The following is a 21,855-nucleotide window of genomic DNA, read 5'->3' on the forward strand; positions in this document are numbered from 1 at the left end:
TATGGTGAAAATCCATATTTTGCTTCAAACTTCCTCTTTGATTCCAATTATTTAATTACGCATCAGAACAAAGCATGTGAAATATGTTCCCATTTGAATGTGAAGATGCAATTTAATTGTTCTCTTTACATCCGCTCTGTCATTGTTAATCAATCACCCTCTCTTTTTATAGCTGAATGTGGCTCATTGTACTCTCTTAGTTAGCTGATTTTTTTTTTTCAGGTCATGCATGGAAGCGACAAGCGGAGCCAATTAAGCTGATAATCCCCAAAAACGTTTAATGAGTGTAACAAGTTTCCACCTGAGTCCCTGTTAGATTGTTTCAGCCGTTTAATTGATTGAGTCTTGATTCATGGAGATTTTTAATCACGGCTCCTCGTGTGATCTTTTTTCTGTCTTTCTCTTATTAATAATCGTGTTCAGAGAGTCTCGAGGAAGCTGATTAGGATTTCTTTCCCCGGTTTCATGATATTGCTCAGTAAAAGAGCTGGGGACATAATTAGCATCAGAAGTGTGCATGTGTGTTTTAGAAAGTCTTTGCTTATCTGATAAACGTCCTTATTTTTCATGTTTTATGTGCTTGCTTTCGTCTCAGTGTCGGATGGTGAACACACCACTCCCGAGTTGGACTTTGCCGTCCTGTTGCTATCGAACCATCAGCAGCCGCCTGTGTTTCAGGTTCTTGACCCGCTGCTGGAGGTCAGCGTGGGAGGACAGGCTGCCGTAGGTAAGAGGAAAATACACGCACACTCAAAAATACACAGCTCTAATACCAATTTCAAAGAAGAGCGACTGTGGTGAAGAGGGTCCAGTAACTGATGAAGTGGTCTGTGTGAGGTAATGAGCTCTGAAGTACGACCCTGATGATCAACAACATTGGAGAGAGAGCTGTGTGTATGTGAGTGTGTCTGGTACAGACAGTTAATTTTCTCCTTCTCCTGCTTCATCTCTCTTAATGCTTTTTTCCTCTTGTTTGTTTGTGTGTCTGTGTGTGCGTGTGTGTGTGTGTGTGTGTGTGTGCGTGTGTGTGTGTGTGTGTGTGTGTGTGTAGGCGGTCAGCAGTTGGCAGTGAGCGATGCTGACACGGCTCCAGATGAGTTGGAGTTTGAGCTGGTGGAGGCTCCCATCCACGGAGAGCTGATTAAGACAGACGGCAGCACGCACATCAGCATGACCAACGGTGAGATGATACACACAAGCGTAACACAGACATATGGAAAGTTGATGTCACAACTACTGGCAATGCACAAAAAACAAACTATAAACTATAGTAAGTCAGACATTAAGCAGGAAGTGGGTTATCCTCCAGATGTTCTGCAGGATGTTGAGGGAATCTGATTCTGATTATCTTAGCAAAGACCAACACAATACATGAATTCAGATCGGTGTGTTTTATGGTGATTCTTACTTAGTTATATCTTGAATTTGAATCTTGACTTGCACGTTAATAAACACACCCAGTAGTGGCACCGAAAAAGACAAGAACCCAAACAGTCAAAACTAGAAACACGCACCACCACTCACACCTTCTCCCTCCCACCAGGTGACACTTTCACCTTCAGCGACGTCACCCGCAACGTTCTGCTCTACCGACACGCCGGCCTCTCCAACCACGATGACGCTCTCACCTTCTCCGTTAGTGACGGCATCTCCATGGCAACCACGGTGGTGCAGGTGGTGGTGCTGGGAGCCGGGGACAATGGGCCGCAACGGGACCCAACAGCCACGCTGTCGCTGGAAGTGGGCGAGAAGAGCAGCACTGTGATCAGGAGATCGCACCTGGCTTATACTGTGAGTTAACAGAGTTGAATGCTAACTGTTAGCATCTTTATTTGGTCTTTTTTCGGAGATTAGAAGATGTATCTTTTTATACTTTTTTACATTCCCCTGCAATACATTGAGTCAGTTAAGGTGCTAATTTTATGTTGGTGTCGGTTTTGTTGGAGTATCTGCTTTACGGTTTAACGTGAAAAAAGTTGTGTTCTTCAAACTTGTAGTTTTGACTGCCAGAGTCAAAGTATTTTGTCTTTCCCAGGACAACACATCCCCAGATGAACAGATTCAGATCCAGCTGGTGTCGGTCCCGATGTACGGCATCCTGACCAGGAGCCAGTCCCAGCAGGAGCACCAGGAGCTGAGGGAGTACTCCTCCTTCACCATGGAAGACATTAGCGAGCACAGGATCAGGTTAGACTTTTTTTTACTTTTGGTACTACAGGATCACACTTTAGGGTGTTTTTCTTCTTCTTTTTTTGTTTTTCAAATAGCTGACTAGATAAATCCTTTAAGTGTGATTTGGAAGTATTATATTTAGCTTCAAGGACTAGAGTTTTTAAAACTTGCAATGAGAAGTGCCCAGAAGAACATCCTTGGCTTCAGTGCAGGGTTTTAGTTTCCCACAATGGTTTAAATACTACTTCAGAGTGTTGTAAAAGCTGAATATCCGGGTAAAATCTGCAGCTATTAACCAAAAATGACTTTCAAAAACCCTTAGTCGTTTCCAGAAGCCGTCGCTGTATAAGCAATAAAGGTTCATGAGGGTCCACGGGAGAGAAGAGAGCGCAGAAGCACCTTTTTAGTTCTTCAATAAAAATGCTCAAACAGTTCTGTTAACAGCTCCCTCGTGATATCAACTTTTTAGGAACTATGAGTAGCAAAAGAGTGTCCTAATTTTTCAGGGTTTTGTTTTCACCTTGACCTGCACACATATTGAGTTTATTTTATATAGTGTGTTTTACGAGATTCATAATGTTATCAATCCATAGAGGGGTGTAGAATCCTTCAATAAAAGTTAAAACCACTTAGACTGGAGTCTTTGTTGCGATATGGTTTTGGTTAGCTGAGGTACCGAGAGGATTTGTACGCCTTTAATGAAGAGGATGTATAAAGAAAAGTCCTGGTGTTGATTCCACTCTGTAGGAGATAAAAGTGATTGGAGGGCTCTTCACGCTGCAGTGAAAGTCGTGATCAATTTCTCTGATTGCAGCCTGAGTCGACAGGGATCATTTTCCCCTCAGCATCCCAGCAGAAGAGGGAGCGGTAATAGCTTGCAGAGACATTTTGTTTTCTTTCTATCTTACGTTTCTCCTCACGAGACGAGGGCTCTGCAAACATTAACACTACACAAACTCTGCAAGAAAACAAATGTATTAAGAAGAAATAATTTAGTTGCCTATTCCCCATTATGTCCAATGATTCAGCCTGTTGGCACAAGCAGTGCCAATTAGCGTCACTCTGATATTACCTGCAAGAGGAATGGAGGCCCCCAACGAGAGGCGCTAAGATGAAATATAAATATTCAGATACTAACTGCTTCATTTCCATAATACTGGCCCTGATTAGCTTTAGCGCAGGACAATCTCCGGGGGCAATCTTCAAATAGCCTGTATTAGTTTTGTCTGTGTGGCGTTGGCTCGTACAAACAAGAGCCGCGTATTGTTTTATGAGAATTAAATGGGATTAGAGAAGATTATACTGGTATGGGTTTCAATTTTATTAGTGCTTTAGAGAGATTAGCAGCAGTATTGTTGCGGGGTGGGCTAATGCAAAGCTTCCCCAAGTCCACGACTATACACATGAGCATATATTTTATGTATTCATTAGAAGAGGAGAACAAACACAATAGTTCTCAAACAAACTTGCAATTAAGTCAACAATACTCTTTACAGACAATACAACTAACCAATACCTCCGTCTACAGATACATCACTTCCTTAGAGACGGGCAGCCAGCCGGTCACCGACATCTTCCACTTTGTCGTTTATGATGGAGACAACAATCGCCTGGACAACCAGATGTGCACCATCACCATCACCTCCACGCCCAGGCAGCCACCGGTCGTCACAGTCCGCAGCGGCATTAAGGTACTCACACACTTACACACAGCATACATGAAAAACATTCTCTGATATTATATTGTACATTTACCACACAAGCACAAAAACACACACAGACCTGGTTCTGAAATCATCCTAATAAATACAAAATGACTATTTCCTGGATGGTATGGTACATAAACAGCTTTATATGCACAAACTGCACATTATTTCCTCTCCATTACTCTGCCTGCTCATATGAGACTGAAATCCCAAAATACTCTTGAGTTGTTTAAAGCAGCTGCTGTATTTAGAAACAGTCATTAATGAGACAAATGAAGCAGAGGAGACCATCGCACACTGTCACATGTTGTCCCTCAGATAGCGAGGGACTAATCCTGAAAAAATAACCCATCCAAAGAGAAAAGATATATCGTTTCTCTTGAGATGGTTTGTTCTTTTTATTTATCTCAAAGACAACGTGCGTTGTATAGCAGTGATCGCAGAAAAGCATCCTGTTTGCTTGTGACAGTGCCTGTTTGTCCTCTCAGCTGAATCTTGGGTCTCTCATATTGCTTATCAAACATGCAATAGATGCTTCAATTGACCACTCACGGTAACTTATCTGTCCTCCATCATTGCATTTTTGCCCTTTGTCAGGTAAAAACTTGAAATGTGACTTGAAGGAAACACGAAAGCACGACAACATTCTCTGAGAGGGAGTCTAGATCCAGCTGTGTAGGACACCTGGTGGAGGAGGGGATGTGATGTCAGATCTAATGAAGGTTACACTGTAGAGTCTCCCTCTGGATGCATCCTGTATTGGCATTGCAGAACCGCCCCTTGTGGAAGTAATACAGTGAAATCCCAAAGCTCTCTACTTCAGAATCTCTCCTTTAGTTAGCATCCCAGCAAACAACGTCCTTATTTTAATCAAGAACAGTCCCCAGTGGTTACACCTGGTAATGGGTCATTTGTTTTGGGAAACTGAAAAGATCAGAAAGCACTTAAAACTTTTTTGGCCCTTCAAACTTCTCCGGAATAAAGTATCAAAGTGAGCATGTTCCCTCATTTATCAATGGCAAAAAAAGGCCAGAGCAGGATCGGGACCAAAAGAAGGGACAGGAGGTTATACAGAGCGTTTCAGACGGAGGGGGAATACAGTGCTGCAGCATTGGACAGTATGAGAAAACCGATATGTTTTTTGAGCATTAAAACATATAAACTTACATGTATATATACTACTTCTAGTAGTAACCCAGAACAAAGTTAGGAAACTGAAAATGAGCATAATTTGTCTGTTGGCACAGTCTGTACTGCATATTTTCTGATGACTGTCTCTCTCTGATTTTAAACCAAACCATGTCATCGTTGCATAATGTCCTGACACAGTTCTGTTACTTTTGCAGCCAACTAGTTAACGTGTAAAAAAAACAAGAACATTTAAAAGAGTTTTAATGGTTTCTTTTGAGCACGTTGGGGAAATCAAACAGCTAACATGTTAGATATCTCCTAACCTTCTCTTCTGTTATGAAAAACATCAGGACCAACAGATCTCATCTTATTATTTTGTTGTTTAGGTCGAGGAGGGCGGCCGAGTGCAGCTGTCTACCAACCACATCATAGTGTCGGACCTGGACACACCCAGGAAGGACCTGCTGGTTTGGCTCGTCAGCCCTCCAAAGTACGGCTTCATCGAAAACACCAACAGAGGTGAGATCTTCTTGTGTATGTGTGTGATTTATTGTGAGGTGGACTTCACTGCAGACAGCTGAGGATAAACCAGTCTTTCTGTTGAACATGAACACACAAAACATGCGGTGCATGTCCGAGACATATTGTTACTTCTGTGTGTATGCACAAGGTCACGCTTGCATTAATCCAAAAATAATTTCCATATTTCTATTGGTGTCACACTCATACGCACACAATGCAGTTCGTATTCTCTGCAGCGGCCCTGCCATCTGTCACAGCTTGATTATGTTGTGGATTGGCAGTGCCAGATAGCCGACTACAGATGGGGCCATTGTTGAAGTCCCAATTTTGACAGCATGCTTGCTCAAATGCCGCATGCACTTTCTTCTGACCCGGGGAGGAATTGTTTGGAAAATGGAAAAAGGTGAGACGAGTTGAAAAGAAATTGATACCAGCTGGGAAAATATATCGTTGTGAGAGGAGAATGGAAGTCAAAAAGCAACCTCACACTTTGTTTTACCTTAATCTCTATAAACAGATATCCACATATGAATGCAGAATATGTAGGCAAGGTGATTTTGGTAATCGGAAGCGCTCAAAAGCGACCAGTCATGTTTGTGTGGTCATTGGTTTCACGCAGGTAAACGGTGTGTGGAGAGCAAAGGTGGCGGAACACAGGGGCTGAAATGCAGTCTTTGAACCCATCAGCTATTGTCTGACGACAATTTAGCTTTTAATTAGATTTTTTAAATATTTATCGGAATTTAGAAGCAAGTAAATTAAGAGTCGTCTGTCAACTCCAACTCCAAATCTACATCTTAGGTTGCTAATCGGACTATATCATTGTGGGATAATAGCTGATAGGTTCTGAGATTGGTTTTTACCTTAAACACGCCCCCTCATAATTAAAACAAATGCCCTTAAACCCAGACACACACCAGCACCATTTAGTCCAAAGTTAAAAAAGAAAAAAAGATTTTGTGTCACGGTATGCTTTATAGACTTGCTATCCTCATGTTTGCAACAGAATAAGATAAGAACAATAAAAGCACTCAATAACTACTTTACTAGCTGTTTGTTAGCAACAGCAGAAAAGTATTATACCGAGCTGATATGCAAAGCAGCACTTTTTTTAACCACAGATGTGAAGCCGTAGTAATACATATGAGCCGCTGCCATATTAAAAGCAAGAAAGCGTTATCTGCAGATGCAACGAAGGATTCATGGAGTTCGATATTTATATTGTCTGCTGCTGGAGATAAGCAGCTGGCACCAGTCTCCTCTCCCCCCCGTGTCCCAGCTGACTGTCCTTGATGGCTGCTGGTGCAGAGGGACAGTTGTTGGTATTCAGCGCAGTCCGTCGGCGGTGCGAGCTGACTGGATCGCTGCTGTCACTGGGGCACAGGGGCCAGCCGGTGTCACTGTCAATGTGTTGGCTGTTTTCCTGAACACAAAACCGACCTGCTCAGGTGTGGTGTTGATGTGCAGAGGCGTGGAAACACAAAGGCGTTCACTCACATGTCAATGTTCTGCGTTTGCATGATTGCATTGGTATACGAACATGAACAGAGAGATACACAATAGAATGCACACCTACATACATATGCTGTATTTATATGCAAATCAGCTTCTTTCAAAACATTAGCATTCATATTTGTGCACACATACAGAGACGCACTCAAGACATTTTCTCATATTATTCATTTTGATTTTAATAGCTGACAAATAATAATGAAACTGTGGCCTTTCCTCTAGTGTCACAATTTCCATTTGTATCCACACAAATAGTCACCCTCCAAAACAGTCACATTTATTGGTATGTTGTTCATTCAATGCAACACTTCAGTATTGTGAGGTAAGAGCCTTAGGAGCAGCTCGGGGGCCTTAAAGTTTTTATTAAATGAGCCATCATTTATTCATTTATTTCATATTTCATCACAACAATTTGCACATTTACGGTCACTTAACTGGTACCTACATTCATACAGATGATTGTAGTCATTATTCATATCGTTTGGGTACGCTCTCTGTTAGAGCCCAAATTAAAATCCTCAGCAAAATGAGATTATTACAAAGTATCCAGAGGCCTTCAATAAATTAAGTACTAATGTTTTGAGCTGAATATTCCTTTTAAGCAACCAAAGTTAAATTTTAAAGTCTCAGAAATATTTAAAGGTGTGAAAGAAGTAATTACATATATTTTTCACTGTGAAATGACAGAACTCTTGGATTAATATTACAGCATGCTCCCAACGCATCTGTGCTTCACACCCTGAAAAACTCATTTCCTGTTGTCTACCCATATATAATTTCACAAGTTCCATTAGACTTGTTCAATCTCCATTTTCGACCCCCGAAATCAGCCGACACTTTGTTTGAGAATGGAAGAAGAAATGACTTTGCCAAAATCTCCTCCAGCATTTCTGTGGCGGATGCAGGTGATTTCCCATCCTGATTACGATTCTGCGAGGGTTTCTGTTCAGATAAGAGACTCCCCTCCTTCCCCATATATATATAACAACCAGATGATGGAGATGTGATGTGATTTACTGTTGTGCCTGAAACACACACACACACACACACACACACACACACAGAAATACACACATCGACTATTCCCTGCAGAGCCCTGACTCAGCTCACCGTGGAGTCATCCATCTTCTGTGACGAAGACAATCACACTTTGTCTCAAACTTCAGAGATTTCAAGGTTGATTTTGCACATTCACTACGATTCTCCTTCGATGATGTGACTGTCAGCATCGTAGAGAACTGTAAAAGTGTCTCTGTGCTTCTATCCTGCATCCAAACTGCCAGACGATTTCAGCTAAACTGAAGCAAAAAGGCTATTCAGGGTTTTGCTGTCATTCCAGCTGTCAGATGTTATAAGTGACGGCCCGGTAACTGGTCGCCTGAGAGCCTCAGGAGTTTTGTGTTGTGGTATGGTAAATGTTGCAGTTTACAAAGTGCTGCTGGAATGTGAAGCCACAGCTGGTGATAAAAGCAGAATGTAAAAAGAGTGCTTTTTAATGGAAAAACATTTCAAAGTAACAAACAAAAATATCATGGACTTCTGATCAATCGCTTTTTCACAGTTTTCCAATAACTATCTGTCCATCCTGTCGCCCACCAGGAGGCTCAGTTGGCGGTTCGCGGGTTGTCACCCCTGATGCGCCCTTCTCTGTGGATGACCTGACGTCAGACCACATCTTCTACGTCCAGGACAGCCAGAGCAAAGCTCAGGCCAAACAGGACATCTTCAGCTTCTACATCAGCGATGGACACAGCCAGACAGAAGCTTTCAACATCGAAATTGACATCCAGGTAGCTTGTGTCTGTGTACCATAACGTCTTAAATCTTGAAGCAAAGTATGTTTTTGGAGCAACATCTTGCTAGCTAATGTTAGGGCACTGCAGTATGCTGGCCGCATACTTTTTATGTTTATTTCCACAAACTGGCAACAACCAAGACTCTTGATGCTGATGAAACATGGATACCATGTGATACCAACGGTGTTATATTATTGGCTCACAAACCTTGTTAGAAGCTGAAACCAACTGTGTATTTCCACAGAAATATACAAAACAATCTTTTTTATCAATAAGAGATACTTTCATTCTGCACCTTTTTACAAGCTCCGTAGATGTATTAATAAAAAAAATATATTTATCTACATATAAATCTTATCAATATGACTTTTAACTAGGTAATCATTCTCAACTTATTATCATGTCAAATTTTAACCCCGAAGACTGAAACACACTGACTATTACAGCTGCTCTGTGTCGACAGTAAAAGTCTGAGCTATTTAAGTTTAGTTGAGGACAGTGGCTGGTGGAAAGAAATGCACCCGCTCCGTCAGACACTTAAAAAACGAGCCGTCTCGCAGAGCCGCTCTTTTAAAGCGCCATCCTTGATCTGCTCATGACTTCATGTAAGAAAACTAAAAACAGCTCCGTCCTTCAGCCTAAACAAACTCAGCATCTAAATCCATCACCTCAGCCTGTTTTAAGTCTAGAGTTGAATTGATGAGGCTGTCACTGAGCTGTGGAGTGTGTGTTTGCACGTGAGCTGTATGCATACAGAAAGTCTTGTGTGTGAGAGCAGAGGTGTCAGTATAGAAAGTCTATTAAGTAGAAAAAAGAGGATAAGAGTGATTTTATATAGACAAATAACTGCATGTAATCATCTCTCCTGTGCAGTATATGAAGAAGTGCCTGATCTGTTGTGTCAACAAGAATACGGTTGTGTCAGATATATTATGAATTATTATCAATTATCTTATGAAGCGGTTCATTTTTCCTCTCTCAGCAGAGTAAAGAGGACAGAGAGCCTGTAGTGTCGGTGAGCAGCATCCACGTGGAGGAAAACTCTGGGGTCGTCATCACCAACTCGTCTCTCAGTGTCCTCGACCATGACACACCGGAGAATGAGATCCTCTTCACCATCATCAGGAAGCCTGCCTACGGTGAGCACCGATAACAGAACACACACATTCTGCTGTGTAGCAATCACAGTAGGTCTACCGAGCTAAAAACAATACTTATACAACAACACTGCAATAAATCCTACCTTTGCTATACTGGGAGGACTTCTGACTAAGCATTCTCCTCTTAGCAATATGAATGGGTTCAACACAATTTTAAAAATCACAAACACTGAGCAGTAATAGCTTGATTAAGTAAGGATTTATTCTTTATGTTGTGTCAATTTGTGTCCAGAAAATACAGACACATTAAAAACAAATCAGATAGACCAAAACAAGAATAGCCTGAGATCACCTGTAGTAGTATTCATCAATGTCATCACTGTCCAGACAGACATTTAAAGTGCATGTAAACAATTGTCACAAAAAAATATCAAACATGAATAGTTAGTGCACCGTGCATCCCCTATGTACCCAATGATTTCACATCCCCTGGCTCTTATATTTCCCCAGACTCCTACTTTGACTCCTACTGACTTTGACTCCGCATACTGGATGACACTGTTCACCAAACTCAGATCTTGATCTCTTTTAATGCCAAAGTTGGAAGAAGAATCTGGCAACATGTAAATTCACACATACACAGTATACATTTATATATGTTGTACTGAACTATGTTGACTAGTAGTTCAAGTTCTCTTTAAAAAAGGAGGCATAGAATAAGAACATTCACAAGAAATCATGACAGTTACACAGCAGCACACAGATGGAAGCATCAAAACTAAAATGTGTCGTGTTTTCATAAGGTTAGTTAGTTAGTAGGTTCAGTTATTAAAGTGTTTATATAGCAGTATGTGGTTTCTTTCAAACCAGCCATTAAGTCATTATTATGGCATCATAATTACTGCCTTTAAAATATAATGGAGATGTCAGCTACAGAGCTGCTTCAAAGGCAGAATCTCATGTTTATTTATGTACATACAGAGACAGGAGACACTGCAGGAAATGTATGCAAACAGATGTGCATTCTACATATTAGCATTATATACACACATACCTGCTCCCATACACAACACATATGCTATCAGATATTCCCTCTAAACACACACACACACACACACACACACACACACAAACACACAAACTAATAAACAGCCCAGCAGAGTTATGCTGAGGAATATCAGCGTGTTGATATTAAATTGTTCTTGAATGTGATAGAGATGCACACACACACACACATACACACACGCACACACACACACTGGTAAACACATTACTCTCACTTCCGACACCCAAACAGTTTAAAACAAGACAAACACACCGGTCGTCGGCTGCAGCGCCACACTCTGACTGCAGCCATCCCTCACACACTCGCCGCATACGACACGACGACACACACTCAAATCAACTGACCTCCAAACACTCTGTTTTCCTGTCGTCCTCTCACCATCCCAAATTGAGTTCTCTCTCCCGCCTGTCAAAGCCTGGTAGACTCAAAGAAATTGCTTCACCAAAAAAATATCCTTTTGACTGGATAGAAAAATAATTCTTACTTAGCAATATATCAATGTTTGCAAAGTTTACCGAATCAGGAACTTGGTCAAAAGTGCAATATTAAGCAGTCAGACAGAAGAATAATGTCAAAGGAGAAGCAAACATGTTATAATGTAAGTACTTTTGTCAGCTGATGTCTATTTTTGTTTCTTGTTGAAGTGAAATTGTTCCATCTTTACCTCCTGGCATCTGTTTCAGTTTATTTCCATCTATATTTTACACAGAAATCTCCATTTACAACTTGGTGGGTTGTATTTTCAACTCCTCCGCTTCTGTAGTCTGTCCACCCCCACTGTCAGACACCTGCTTTGGGACATTCCTCATAACAGCCCCCTCCCACACCTGCCCTCCCCTGTAAAAGCACCATAAAGCAGCCGGTGAAACCGAGTGTACCGCTGCTATAAAACCAGCAGCGTGTACGGCTGATGGGACAGAGAGCAGGACAGGAGTGATTTCATACAGGACAATGAGTCCCAGGCAGCTCGTCTTTTTAACAGGCTGCCTCCCCACTGTCTATACAACTCACACACACACACACAGATTTGGAATGAAGACTTCAGGAATCCTGCAGCACTCCAACACAAGCAGGAGAGTATTATGTCAAAAAGGATAAGCAAATTATGTCATATTCACATAACATATTCAGTTTTATTTATGTGTAACACAGCGTCCCTTCTGCTATAAATATACGCATAAATTATGCAAATGGTGTGACTTGGTGACGTAGTGTGATCTCAAGAGGTCATGGCGGGTCTACTGACAAGGCGTTTTAGAAGCAGTGTTTGCTGTGGGAGAGAGGAGCTCCTGTTGGCACAGACTTAGGGCTTTCTAACTTTCTAGACCTTTTATATGCACAAGAACCTATAAAAAACTCTGAAGGAAAGGGGAAAAAAGGAAGCATAATAGGTCATAATTTTCCCAATTTTAAATTCTGTTTTCTCAAACCAAAGTTCTAATCAAATATTTAAAAAATGTAGGACGGAAAAAGAGAATGAATGTGTGTGTGTGTGTGTGTGTGTGTGTGTGTGTGTGTGTGTGTGTGTGTGTGTGTGTGTGTGTGTGTGTGTGTGTGTGTGTGTCCTCTCATTACGCTCCAAGATTTAGGCTCAAATCCCATTTAAACCTGGGCTTTGATATAAAGAGCACTGTAATTTAGCTGAATCTAAAAAGTCTCATTAGTTCTGACAAAGGCCTTCTGTGTCTTTCATGTACTGCATGAAAAACTCAAATGTCCTCCATTTGAATGAGATAATCAGGGCACTTAACAAGATGTAGTTTGAGCTGCTGCGTTATTCTGCTACAATTAGCATGTGTGCACGTACTCTCACCTGTACCCACTTCAAAATCAGAGGTTCATTAATCTCTCATTCCCTCAGGCAAACTCCGCAGACGGCAGTTCTACTCTCAGCCGCTGGAGAATGGCCGGGTCCTCACGCAGGGCTCTACCTTCACCTACCAGGACGTCCTGGACCAGTTGCTGGTCTATACACCTGAAACAGTCAGCGGGGGTGCTGATGAGATGGGTTTCACCGTTACTGATGGCATCTTCACGCACATGGACCGTCTGGAGTTCACCATGGACGTCACAAAGAGCGAAGGACCTCGAATGACTGTCAACAGAGGTCTGCAGCTCCCGGCAGGTAAGAGGGGAGGGCAGGGGAGAAAGTAGGGTCATACAGGACTTTATGTAACGAGGGGGAGGTGGGAGAAATACTGTTAGATCTATAACATCTTGTGTTAATAAAAGGTCTCAGCAGGTTGAGAGAAGTGAGAAAAGTCTTAAAGGCCTTGAAAATGTGTTGAATATATAAAAAGCACTTTTCACAGGCTCCAAGTGGGTGTAAGCAGCCAGTGTAGTGCTGCATTTACTTTGACACTTATAAGATGAAGATGCTGATTGCTCTGAATTATTTCAGGATCTTCTTCTAAGATCACAGAGCAGAATCTGAAGGGTACAGATGTCGACTCAGACAGCCTGAAGCTCCGGTACGTGCTGACCAAAGACCCTCCAGCTGGCAAACTGCAGCTCAGCAAGAGCGAACGTGTGGAGAAGATTTCTGTTAAAGGTCCCGTTCAGAGCTTCACTCAGGACGACGTCAACAAAGGTGCCGACTTGTTTTCGTGTTGTCCTCTTTTCCATTTGTTTTCTTCTGTCCTACTCTGTTCTATTTGTGCTATGGATGCATGTTATTGGATTTTTTTTCCTGATATCCGACACGGTGATATAAAGATAGATTAACTAATTTTGGCCTTTTGCCAATGCCGATATATGTATTTTTTAATTTACAGGGAAAATCAAATCTCTCCTTTTTAGGAATTAACATACGATGCCTACTTTTATTTTGATGGAATGAGGGATCATGCTTGAGCCCAGTTTCAGTCTGCAGAGACATGAAGCCAGAGCGCTGAGGCCAACCTTTTCAAAATCAATAGAATAACTGTGATATCATGGATCATTGTTTTTTCATGAATTAATAAATAATTCTTCAATTGGTTGCTAAGGAACAGTGTCTTCTAATTTTTATGTGACTTGAAGCAGTTCATCAGATTGCTTCTCAAATCTGATCATGTGTTTCTCAAAGTAGAATAAAGAGTAGAGGCTGCTCAAAGCTGCCAATGTCCACTCTTATGTTCTTGTTTGCTTACAATAATTCTGCTAATGTATGTAGTTTAATATGATAATAACCTTCTGATGTTTAAAATGCCCTCACTTTCCCAGCAGTTACTATTATGCAGGATCTGAAACACAACATTAGATTAGCCCTGAGTGTTTGTCTATGTCTTGCAGGCCTGCTGCAATACAGCCATGAGAAAGGGGAGAAGGGAGGCAGCCTGTCATTCAAGTTCAACCTGGTCGATCCAGAGGGCAACAAACTGATCGACCAGTCCTTCTTCATCAGTGTGCTTGGTAGGGTCTCCTCCGTCCCCTGTTACCTGCAGCACTAAAGTAAAGGCTAAAGTGACTTCATTTAGTGGAGAGAAGAAGGCAATTACTGCAGATTTATCCCTTTGTCCTGCATGCTTACTGATGTGCCACTGCACCGAGGACATAACCTGAATAAGAATCATGTAGAGCCGCCTTCTGTAAAAGCCACTGTTGTTACATTTTCAAGTACATAGTAGTGATATTTCAATCTAAACCACTCTGACAGCTTGTTAGTTTTCACTTTAAAATGCTTGTTTCGTTGAACTAAAAGGTTTTCAAACTGTGTTGAGGTGAGTTCAATCTCTGTCTCGATTTGATATTTAAGGGCAGAGAGCATGGAAACCTTCCAACTGAGGGAAAAACTGGAGGATACATTTAATATATCTTGTAGTACTGAAATGTCAGTCAAGTAATAAGTCAGGTTTTTTTTTTTAACCCTTGATGACTAGTTTAACTTATGTGTCTAAACTAAAAATCACAACATCTGGTCAGAGCTTATTCATATTTATTTGAATTCCTTCAAACCTGATTCATTTATTTTTTTTATTGTTGGGAAAAAGTACGCAAACATTTTTGGTTTGTGCTGCTATGATGTGCATGTGATGATACTGTAAATAGTATCAGTGCAATTGTCTTTACTTCAGGGAAAAATGAATCAATAATGAAGCAATTGCTGATGAAAAGCCTGGTAACCAAGACCAGGCCAGGGATCCAGTCAGGCTGTGTCTAATTGATATTCTTTCTAATCAAGTCGTTAAGTGCTTTGAGAGTATGAACTGTGATCTTTATCCTTAGTAGATCATCATGCAGCATCATGCAGTGTGGTTTTGGGTCGACCACATTTTTAGGTTTCAGGTTTAATTATCCTCTGGTCCAACTCCAACAGTGTCTCCTTTTTTAATTTGATTTAAAGGAGACATACTGTGCTCATTTTCGGGTTCATGGTTTTATTTTGGCTTGCTGCTAGAATAGGTTTATATGATTTAGTGCACAAACAGCACACAGCACACAGTTTTCTCGTACTTTCCAGTGCTGCAGCACTGTATTCCCCCTCTGTCTCTTTAAGCTCCTCTCCCTCTAAGGCCCCCCCTCCCAAATACCCAGTCTGCTCTGATTGGTCAGCTCACACACGCCTGAGTCAGCACTGCTAACAACAACAGAGCAGCTGTGCTAAATCAATTCTTACATGCCAAACTAGCTGCTAGGTATAAATTATGTAAACGTGTGGTAACGTAGTGTGATGTCACAAAGTCACGTAATTAAAGCCGGGCTACTGACGGTTGTGGACAGGTTTTCTTCTAGGCGTGGGCGATCTGATGAAGGCGTCCACAATCTACTTTTCAGGTCCATGACATTTCATGTCCAATTACTTCAGTCTACAAGCTTCAAGTAACCACTTTGACTAACAGATCCAGGCTACATCAACAAACAAACAAAGATGACTACGCAGATTGGAGAAATTGAAGAAATGTGGCTCTTCCTGGGGTGACATATTGAAAAAATAAAATGCAACAGTTGAAGCTAGCAAGATGGCAAATGAAGAGCTTGTGCCAAAAAAGAAAAGATCTTTATTGTAAAATTGAGAAAGAAGATTGTGATTAAATAGATCTCTAATCTATGTTGTAAAAATTATGCTTAATTTCAGAGATAATTGAACATTTGTAAATAAATAAGAAGTTTATGTAAATGTAGTCAGGTCTATCATAAAACTTTAGTGTCTCTCAGTCAGCTGGATGAGTCCTTGTCGCCTGTGATGGCTGAAAAGACACCAAAACTTTATTTTTTCCATTCACTTCCTTCTGGGGACTGTTGCAGTGGTTCAGCGGTTAAAATTCAGACTTCATTACAAGCTGCTGGAGACTGAAGGATTGCCTGTCCCTCACGGCTGAACAGAGTCCTGATTCTCTCATATCTTTCCCGGCTCACTTTTTATCCCGTTCTGTATTATTCCCTCTCGTTTTTCTCTCTGTTGCCCTCTCAGATGTGACAGTGAGGCTCTCCGCTCATATCTCCTCCTACCACACTGCCCTCTGATTACTTCCCTGCCCTCCTCTCAATCTTTCCTAATCCATTTGTCCAAATCTCTCAAACTTATATCACTCTCTCACAACTCCAGATACACTATACTCCCTCTTTCGCCGTCACCCAACTTAATCTTTACTGGTTTTGTACTTAAAGTTGTGTCATTTCTCCATTTCTCCGGCTCCTAATGTATCCTTCCACTCCTCTTATCTTCTCTCCTTCCCCTGTTCCTCTCCAAAGTCTCAGCTTCTTTCTCCTCCAAAGCTTCAGTCAATCTTTTTCACTTTTTACCACAATGAGAAATTGACTCCTAATGTGTTTATCATCGTTTGGATGAGTTATTTCCATAAACTGAGAATGTGCGAGGTGGTTTTACCAATAAATCTTTGCTTGGATATCTCTCTTTTGCTTTCCTTTCTTCTTCTCTGGCTAATCTCCTTCTTCTCTCCTCCAGAGGACCGTCTTCCTCCATCCGTGGTGGTGAACAAAGGCCTGGTGCTGGATGAAAACTCTGTGAAGAAGCTGACCACGCTGCAGCTGTCAGCCAGCGACCAGGACAGCGAACCAGGCGAGCTCATCTACCGCATCACCAAACAGACGAGCCTGGGTCACCTGGAGCACGCCGCCAGCCCAGGTAGGAAAACACAGATTGCTGGATCTGTGATCCCTATGATGGAGAATGTTATTATTATGCCCTATTGGTTTGCACAAACAAACATGTTAAAGGTGTCCTCCAGCAATTTACTTACATTTGCATACCATTATTTAAAGTGTTGTTAAGCTAAATAAACATTTGCAGAATAGACTTTCAAAAGCTGCAACGATGAGTCGATTAATCAATTGTTTGCCAACTATTTTGATGATTCATTGTTTCACCTTACCTTCTCAAATATAAGGATTTGCTGCTTTTTTTTTAGTCATTTATCACAGTAAATGAAGAGTCTTTGTGTTTTTTGGACTGTCGGTTGGACAAAAGAAGATATCTGAAGATGTCACTTTGGGCTGTGTGAAATCATGATGAGCATTTTTCACAATTTTTATTTTCATAGACCAAGAGATTAATCGATTACCCATGAATAATGATGAGTAATCGGCAGATTAATCAATAATGATAATGATTGTTAGTTGCAGCCCAATTCTCAAGCTCCTTCAGAGAGTCTGGAGAGGTGGAGACTTTATTCACACGACTTGTCTGTATTCTTATTTGGGACCTGAGAGCACTGGTTTGAATTCTGAATATAAGTTATAACATTTGTTCTACTGCGGCACATTTTTAATGCATGCAGGCCAGTGTGTGTTGAATTTTAGGGTTTTTAACTTCCCCCAGACACCAGGGCAGACAGCAATGACTGCCTCTCGATGTCAGGGACTAGTAGTTGATCTTTTTAAGATATAATATTTGGTAAAATTGCACCGGACTCTTGTGTATGTAAGCAAAGTTGACTTCACAGCTTTTAAATATTAAGGAAAGCCAACTGGATTGCTTTACAGCACAAAACAGGAACTGAATGAGGTTCAAAGTTCATATTTTTAAGTTGGAAACAGCAAAATCTCACCTAAAGCATTATGTAGCAGCTGTTTTGGGGTTTTCAGCTAATATGGGCAAGAAGTCCCTGAGGTGCTTAGAAAAAGATAATGTGATATGATAGAAAACCTCCAGAACAGCTAGAAGTAAATGGTTGTTGAGATGCCATTGTTTTACCAGCAAAAACCTTTTTCATGATGGTAACATATACCTGAATTCACTAAATCTACATAATGAAGAGGACGTTTTAGTACTAGAGAAAATGAGATATAAACAAAACAATAAGAGACAGTGGTATGACTGCTAACATACCCTCAGTTAAATAGCATTTATACTGTCAGTGAGTGTTTAAATTGACCGTCACACATTAAACGCTTATCGCAAATGCACATTCTAACACATCTAATAAGCTCAAGGACATCGTTATTTAGCAAAGGAAAGAAAAATTTTGTGTGTTGTATGTTATTGTAAAATCAATCTCCTATGAGAAGCACTTAAGATCTCTCACGATATTCCACTGGTGATACTACAGGGTGCATTATTCAAGGACAATTAAAGGGTAACTCCACCAGTTTTTCATATTAAAGTGTGTTTACAGGTCTTATGGTGCACCCCTGCATGTTTAAAAATGTACTATTATAAGAGAAGCACTCATTCAAACATTGATGTGAGAGTTGAATTGATTTGTTGCAGATTCATATGCAGTAAAGTAAATTCTGTCTTTGATAATTAACTCTCCACACAAAGAGGGATTTTATGTATTCTTGCTGCCTACTACAAAACAGACACAGACACACACACACACACACACACACACACACACACTCTGTCTCTCCTGCTTCTTTTGGCACACAGATATTGAATGCCTGCAGCCTTAACTAAATTTCCAGTGCACCTCCTCCTCAGCACTTTAAAAAAATCAGTTTTTTTTTCTATAGGGAAATAAAACATCTTCTCTAACATTATGTCACCTTAAACTGTTCCGATGCAATGACAAAACGGAGAAAAAAAGACATTGATGCATCCTCCAACCACAAAGAAGTGATTATTCGCTTCCGTGCTATTGAACAGTTCTGCCCCGGCTGAATGAATCCCCCCACATTGCTTGACGCGCTCGCAGCATGCTAATTAGCTGGATGTTAACAACGCTCTCCGATCTTTGAGCATCAGTTCACCTCAGAGCCACAGAGTAGCTCTGGGTAATTACCGCTAGCCATTCAGCCAATCTGTCACTCCATGCTAACATGAGCAGCAAGCTCCCTGCTCCTTTGGGATAGCTTGTCAGGCTACTAGGAGTGTCAAGGTAGCAGCACTGAGAGAGGAACGCTCTGTTTCGGTGCCCACTTTCAAAGCCAAAGTCTTCAAAAGGCCTATTAACTGGCTCAGGTTGTGACACCCTTCTGAGGTGGACCACTTGTCAGAAGGTACCTGTGGCCCAAATCAATGAGACTGTGACCTCAAATTCTTTTCATGTTCCCCGCAACTCCTTTTAGAGACAAGTTTGAGTTCACACTTACAAAGTACAAAGGAGTCGTTTGTGCCAAGAAACAGATGCAGCTTTTGTTGTTGTCACCTGAAGAGCAGCTTTTCACGAGTTCCCGTCAAGACTTCGGTGGTTGTGCAGCTGTTCAGCTGCAGTATCCTCCTGCCATTACACTCAGAGGAAACTGCTGTAAGCTCCACAAATCAGATGTCATGTATAGTTACATTGCTTTTTAGAAATGAATCATAAATAATAAGTCAGAAGCAGCCACACTGATCCAAGCGGCCTCATTAGTTTTGCTGGCTGTGAGTCGCAGCCGTTTGAAAAGCTCTGGGTTGTTCACATACCTTCATCATATTAGATTCACTGAGGTCAAACTTGAGTTGTCACTTGGCAGTCATGTACACTGTAAGATTGTTAGTTAGTCTGCTTATCTTCCAATATCATATTGTATGTGGTCATGAATACACTGGTATTGTAAAAAAGACAGTAATATACAGACAGCAAGTGGCACCAATAAAATACAGCAAAATACAGTAATTTCCTATAAATAGATACAGTTTGTAGATTTAATTTTACGAAAGATCTTTTTATTTATTGGCCTTTTAATGTTTAATCCCGGATATTTACACATATAAAAAACTGAAATTACCTGTTTTTAATTGGATTTTAATGTATGATGTCACATGAATAACCATATAATTTCATTTCATGTATTTATGTGTATTGATATTTTGTGTATTTCAAAAACACAGGGCAAATCTGTAAAATAAACAAGAATACACATAAATCAAGAGAATTCACTGTTTAATAATAAGAGGAAATTATGTCGTATCTGGGTCATCATGTTAATCCAAATTTACAAGTTAAATCACAAATTAAAAGCAAAAATTGTCCAAATATGTTATTTTTGTTTTCTGAGATCAATTCACAATTGAGATCACATGTGAATTGTGAAGTTGTCACAATTGTACAATGTACACAATGTACACATGGGCAATTGTAGCACCACAGCACGCACACTGTCAAGTAAGGTAAATCAAATTAAACACATCATCCTGCATTTTTTTGCTGATTGATACAACAGTAAAATTTGCAAGGTAGTCATTTCTCATGAGTGATCTACAGGAGACGTCTGCCTCGTATCATATAAGTTAGTCCGATTTAAGCATTCTTGGATACATGTTTGTTTGTTACTTGTGAATGATATAGCCCTAGTGTGTAGTATGAAATTGTCACACAGCTGTTGAAAGCAATTTAAGCACCATTCACTTCAATTCAGTCACTGGAATCATCTGTCAGCGAGCTCGCAGCCAATTATCAATCTCTCAGTCAAAAGCAAGGCTTTATAAAAGCTTAAGCTGACAACACGTCAAAGTTGGCTGTATGTGTGTGTGACTGCTGCGTTATTTTGTTTTGAAGAAAGCAATGATGCCCAGCCAAGTGGTGAGTGCAGCTACCAATGACCGTGTTTTGTTCGATTTAGACGAGGCCTTCCCAAAAACAGGCCAAATATCTCAAGAGGAAAAAGATAGAAATCGAATCATTTTCAAAAATGACTGCGTTTCTTTTGTCTACTTTACCAGGAAGCTTTTTTCACACTTGGAATTTTACGATTTGAAAAACATGCACACTGGCTTCAGCAAAAACAATATATTTCAAATAACGAAGCTAAATTGTGCAACCCTGAAGCCCCCAAACACTTTCCCTAATCTTTTTTTAGTAATTTTTAAGCCAGTAACAAGTCTTTTTATCTTTTGGCTTTATGTGAGAGCCTTAGAAACTCTGCTCATATCATAGAATTAAATCAGATATTCATCCATGGTATTCAGCCTGTGTTTCTTCTGGGAAAGAAAAACTTGGTATTCTCTATTACCTGTGAAGATAGATGGAAGCGAAAATACATTTCCGTTGAATTAGATGGCGCAAATAAGCAGGTATTTTCATCACTGACTCCAAATATTGCCTCTTACTTCCTGTGTGCCTCTTCTGATTATGATGATGTATACAGTAAACCTTCAGCCGGGGGAATAGATGACACAAACTAGGAGGACTGAAGACTTCATGTGTTTCACTGTCAAAAGTTGATGTGAGGGAGATTGATGCTGCAAAGCCTGCATTTCCATTTCCCTAAGACTCTCTGACATGTTGAATTAATTATTCACTCCCTGTAGAATATTTGACCCTCTTTATTTTTACATTTAATTTCGGAAAATTCCTCCAATCTGCAGGGGGAAAATAACTTTCACCCACCCGTCGTCTACCTTTCACATCAAAATCACCGGCAGCATTAGAGGTCCATCTATCTCATAAACAGAGTGAAATGAAATGCTTTGAAAATGAAATGTTAGGAAATTAAATATTGGAGACATATATGTATGCAAAGATACATGCAAAGAACTACATTGT

The 21,855-nt window shown here is 40.6% G+C and overlaps 1 protein-coding gene across 1 annotated transcript in view; it reads left to right on the plus strand.

Annotated features, from left to right (window-relative positions):
• The window catches only part of fras1 (Fraser extracellular matrix complex subunit 1), a 239,182-nt gene that overhangs the window by 192,820 nt on the left and 24,507 nt on the right, over positions 1–21,855 (plus strand). The window contains exons 35-46 of the mRNA XM_073465974.1: positions 596–727; positions 1,052–1,180; positions 1,544–1,791; positions 2,036–2,187; positions 3,701–3,863; positions 5,396–5,528; positions 8,643–8,833; positions 9,822–9,978; positions 12,867–13,130; positions 13,407–13,595; positions 14,279–14,398; positions 16,893–17,072. Coding sequence (XP_073322075.1) covers positions 596–727; positions 1,052–1,180; positions 1,544–1,791; positions 2,036–2,187; positions 3,701–3,863; positions 5,396–5,528; positions 8,643–8,833; positions 9,822–9,978; positions 12,867–13,130; positions 13,407–13,595; positions 14,279–14,398; positions 16,893–17,072 — 2,058 coding nt within the window. The remainder of the gene's footprint in view (positions 1–595; positions 728–1,051; positions 1,181–1,543; positions 1,792–2,035; positions 2,188–3,700; positions 3,864–5,395; positions 5,529–8,642; positions 8,834–9,821; positions 9,979–12,866; positions 13,131–13,406; positions 13,596–14,278; positions 14,399–16,892; positions 17,073–21,855) is intronic.

The sequence above is a fragment of the Pagrus major genome, chromosome 5 (assembly GCF_040436345.1).
Source record: "Pagrus major chromosome 5, Pma_NU_1.0".
NCBI classification, from domain to species: Eukaryota; Metazoa; Chordata; class Actinopteri; order Spariformes; family Sparidae; genus Pagrus; species Pagrus major.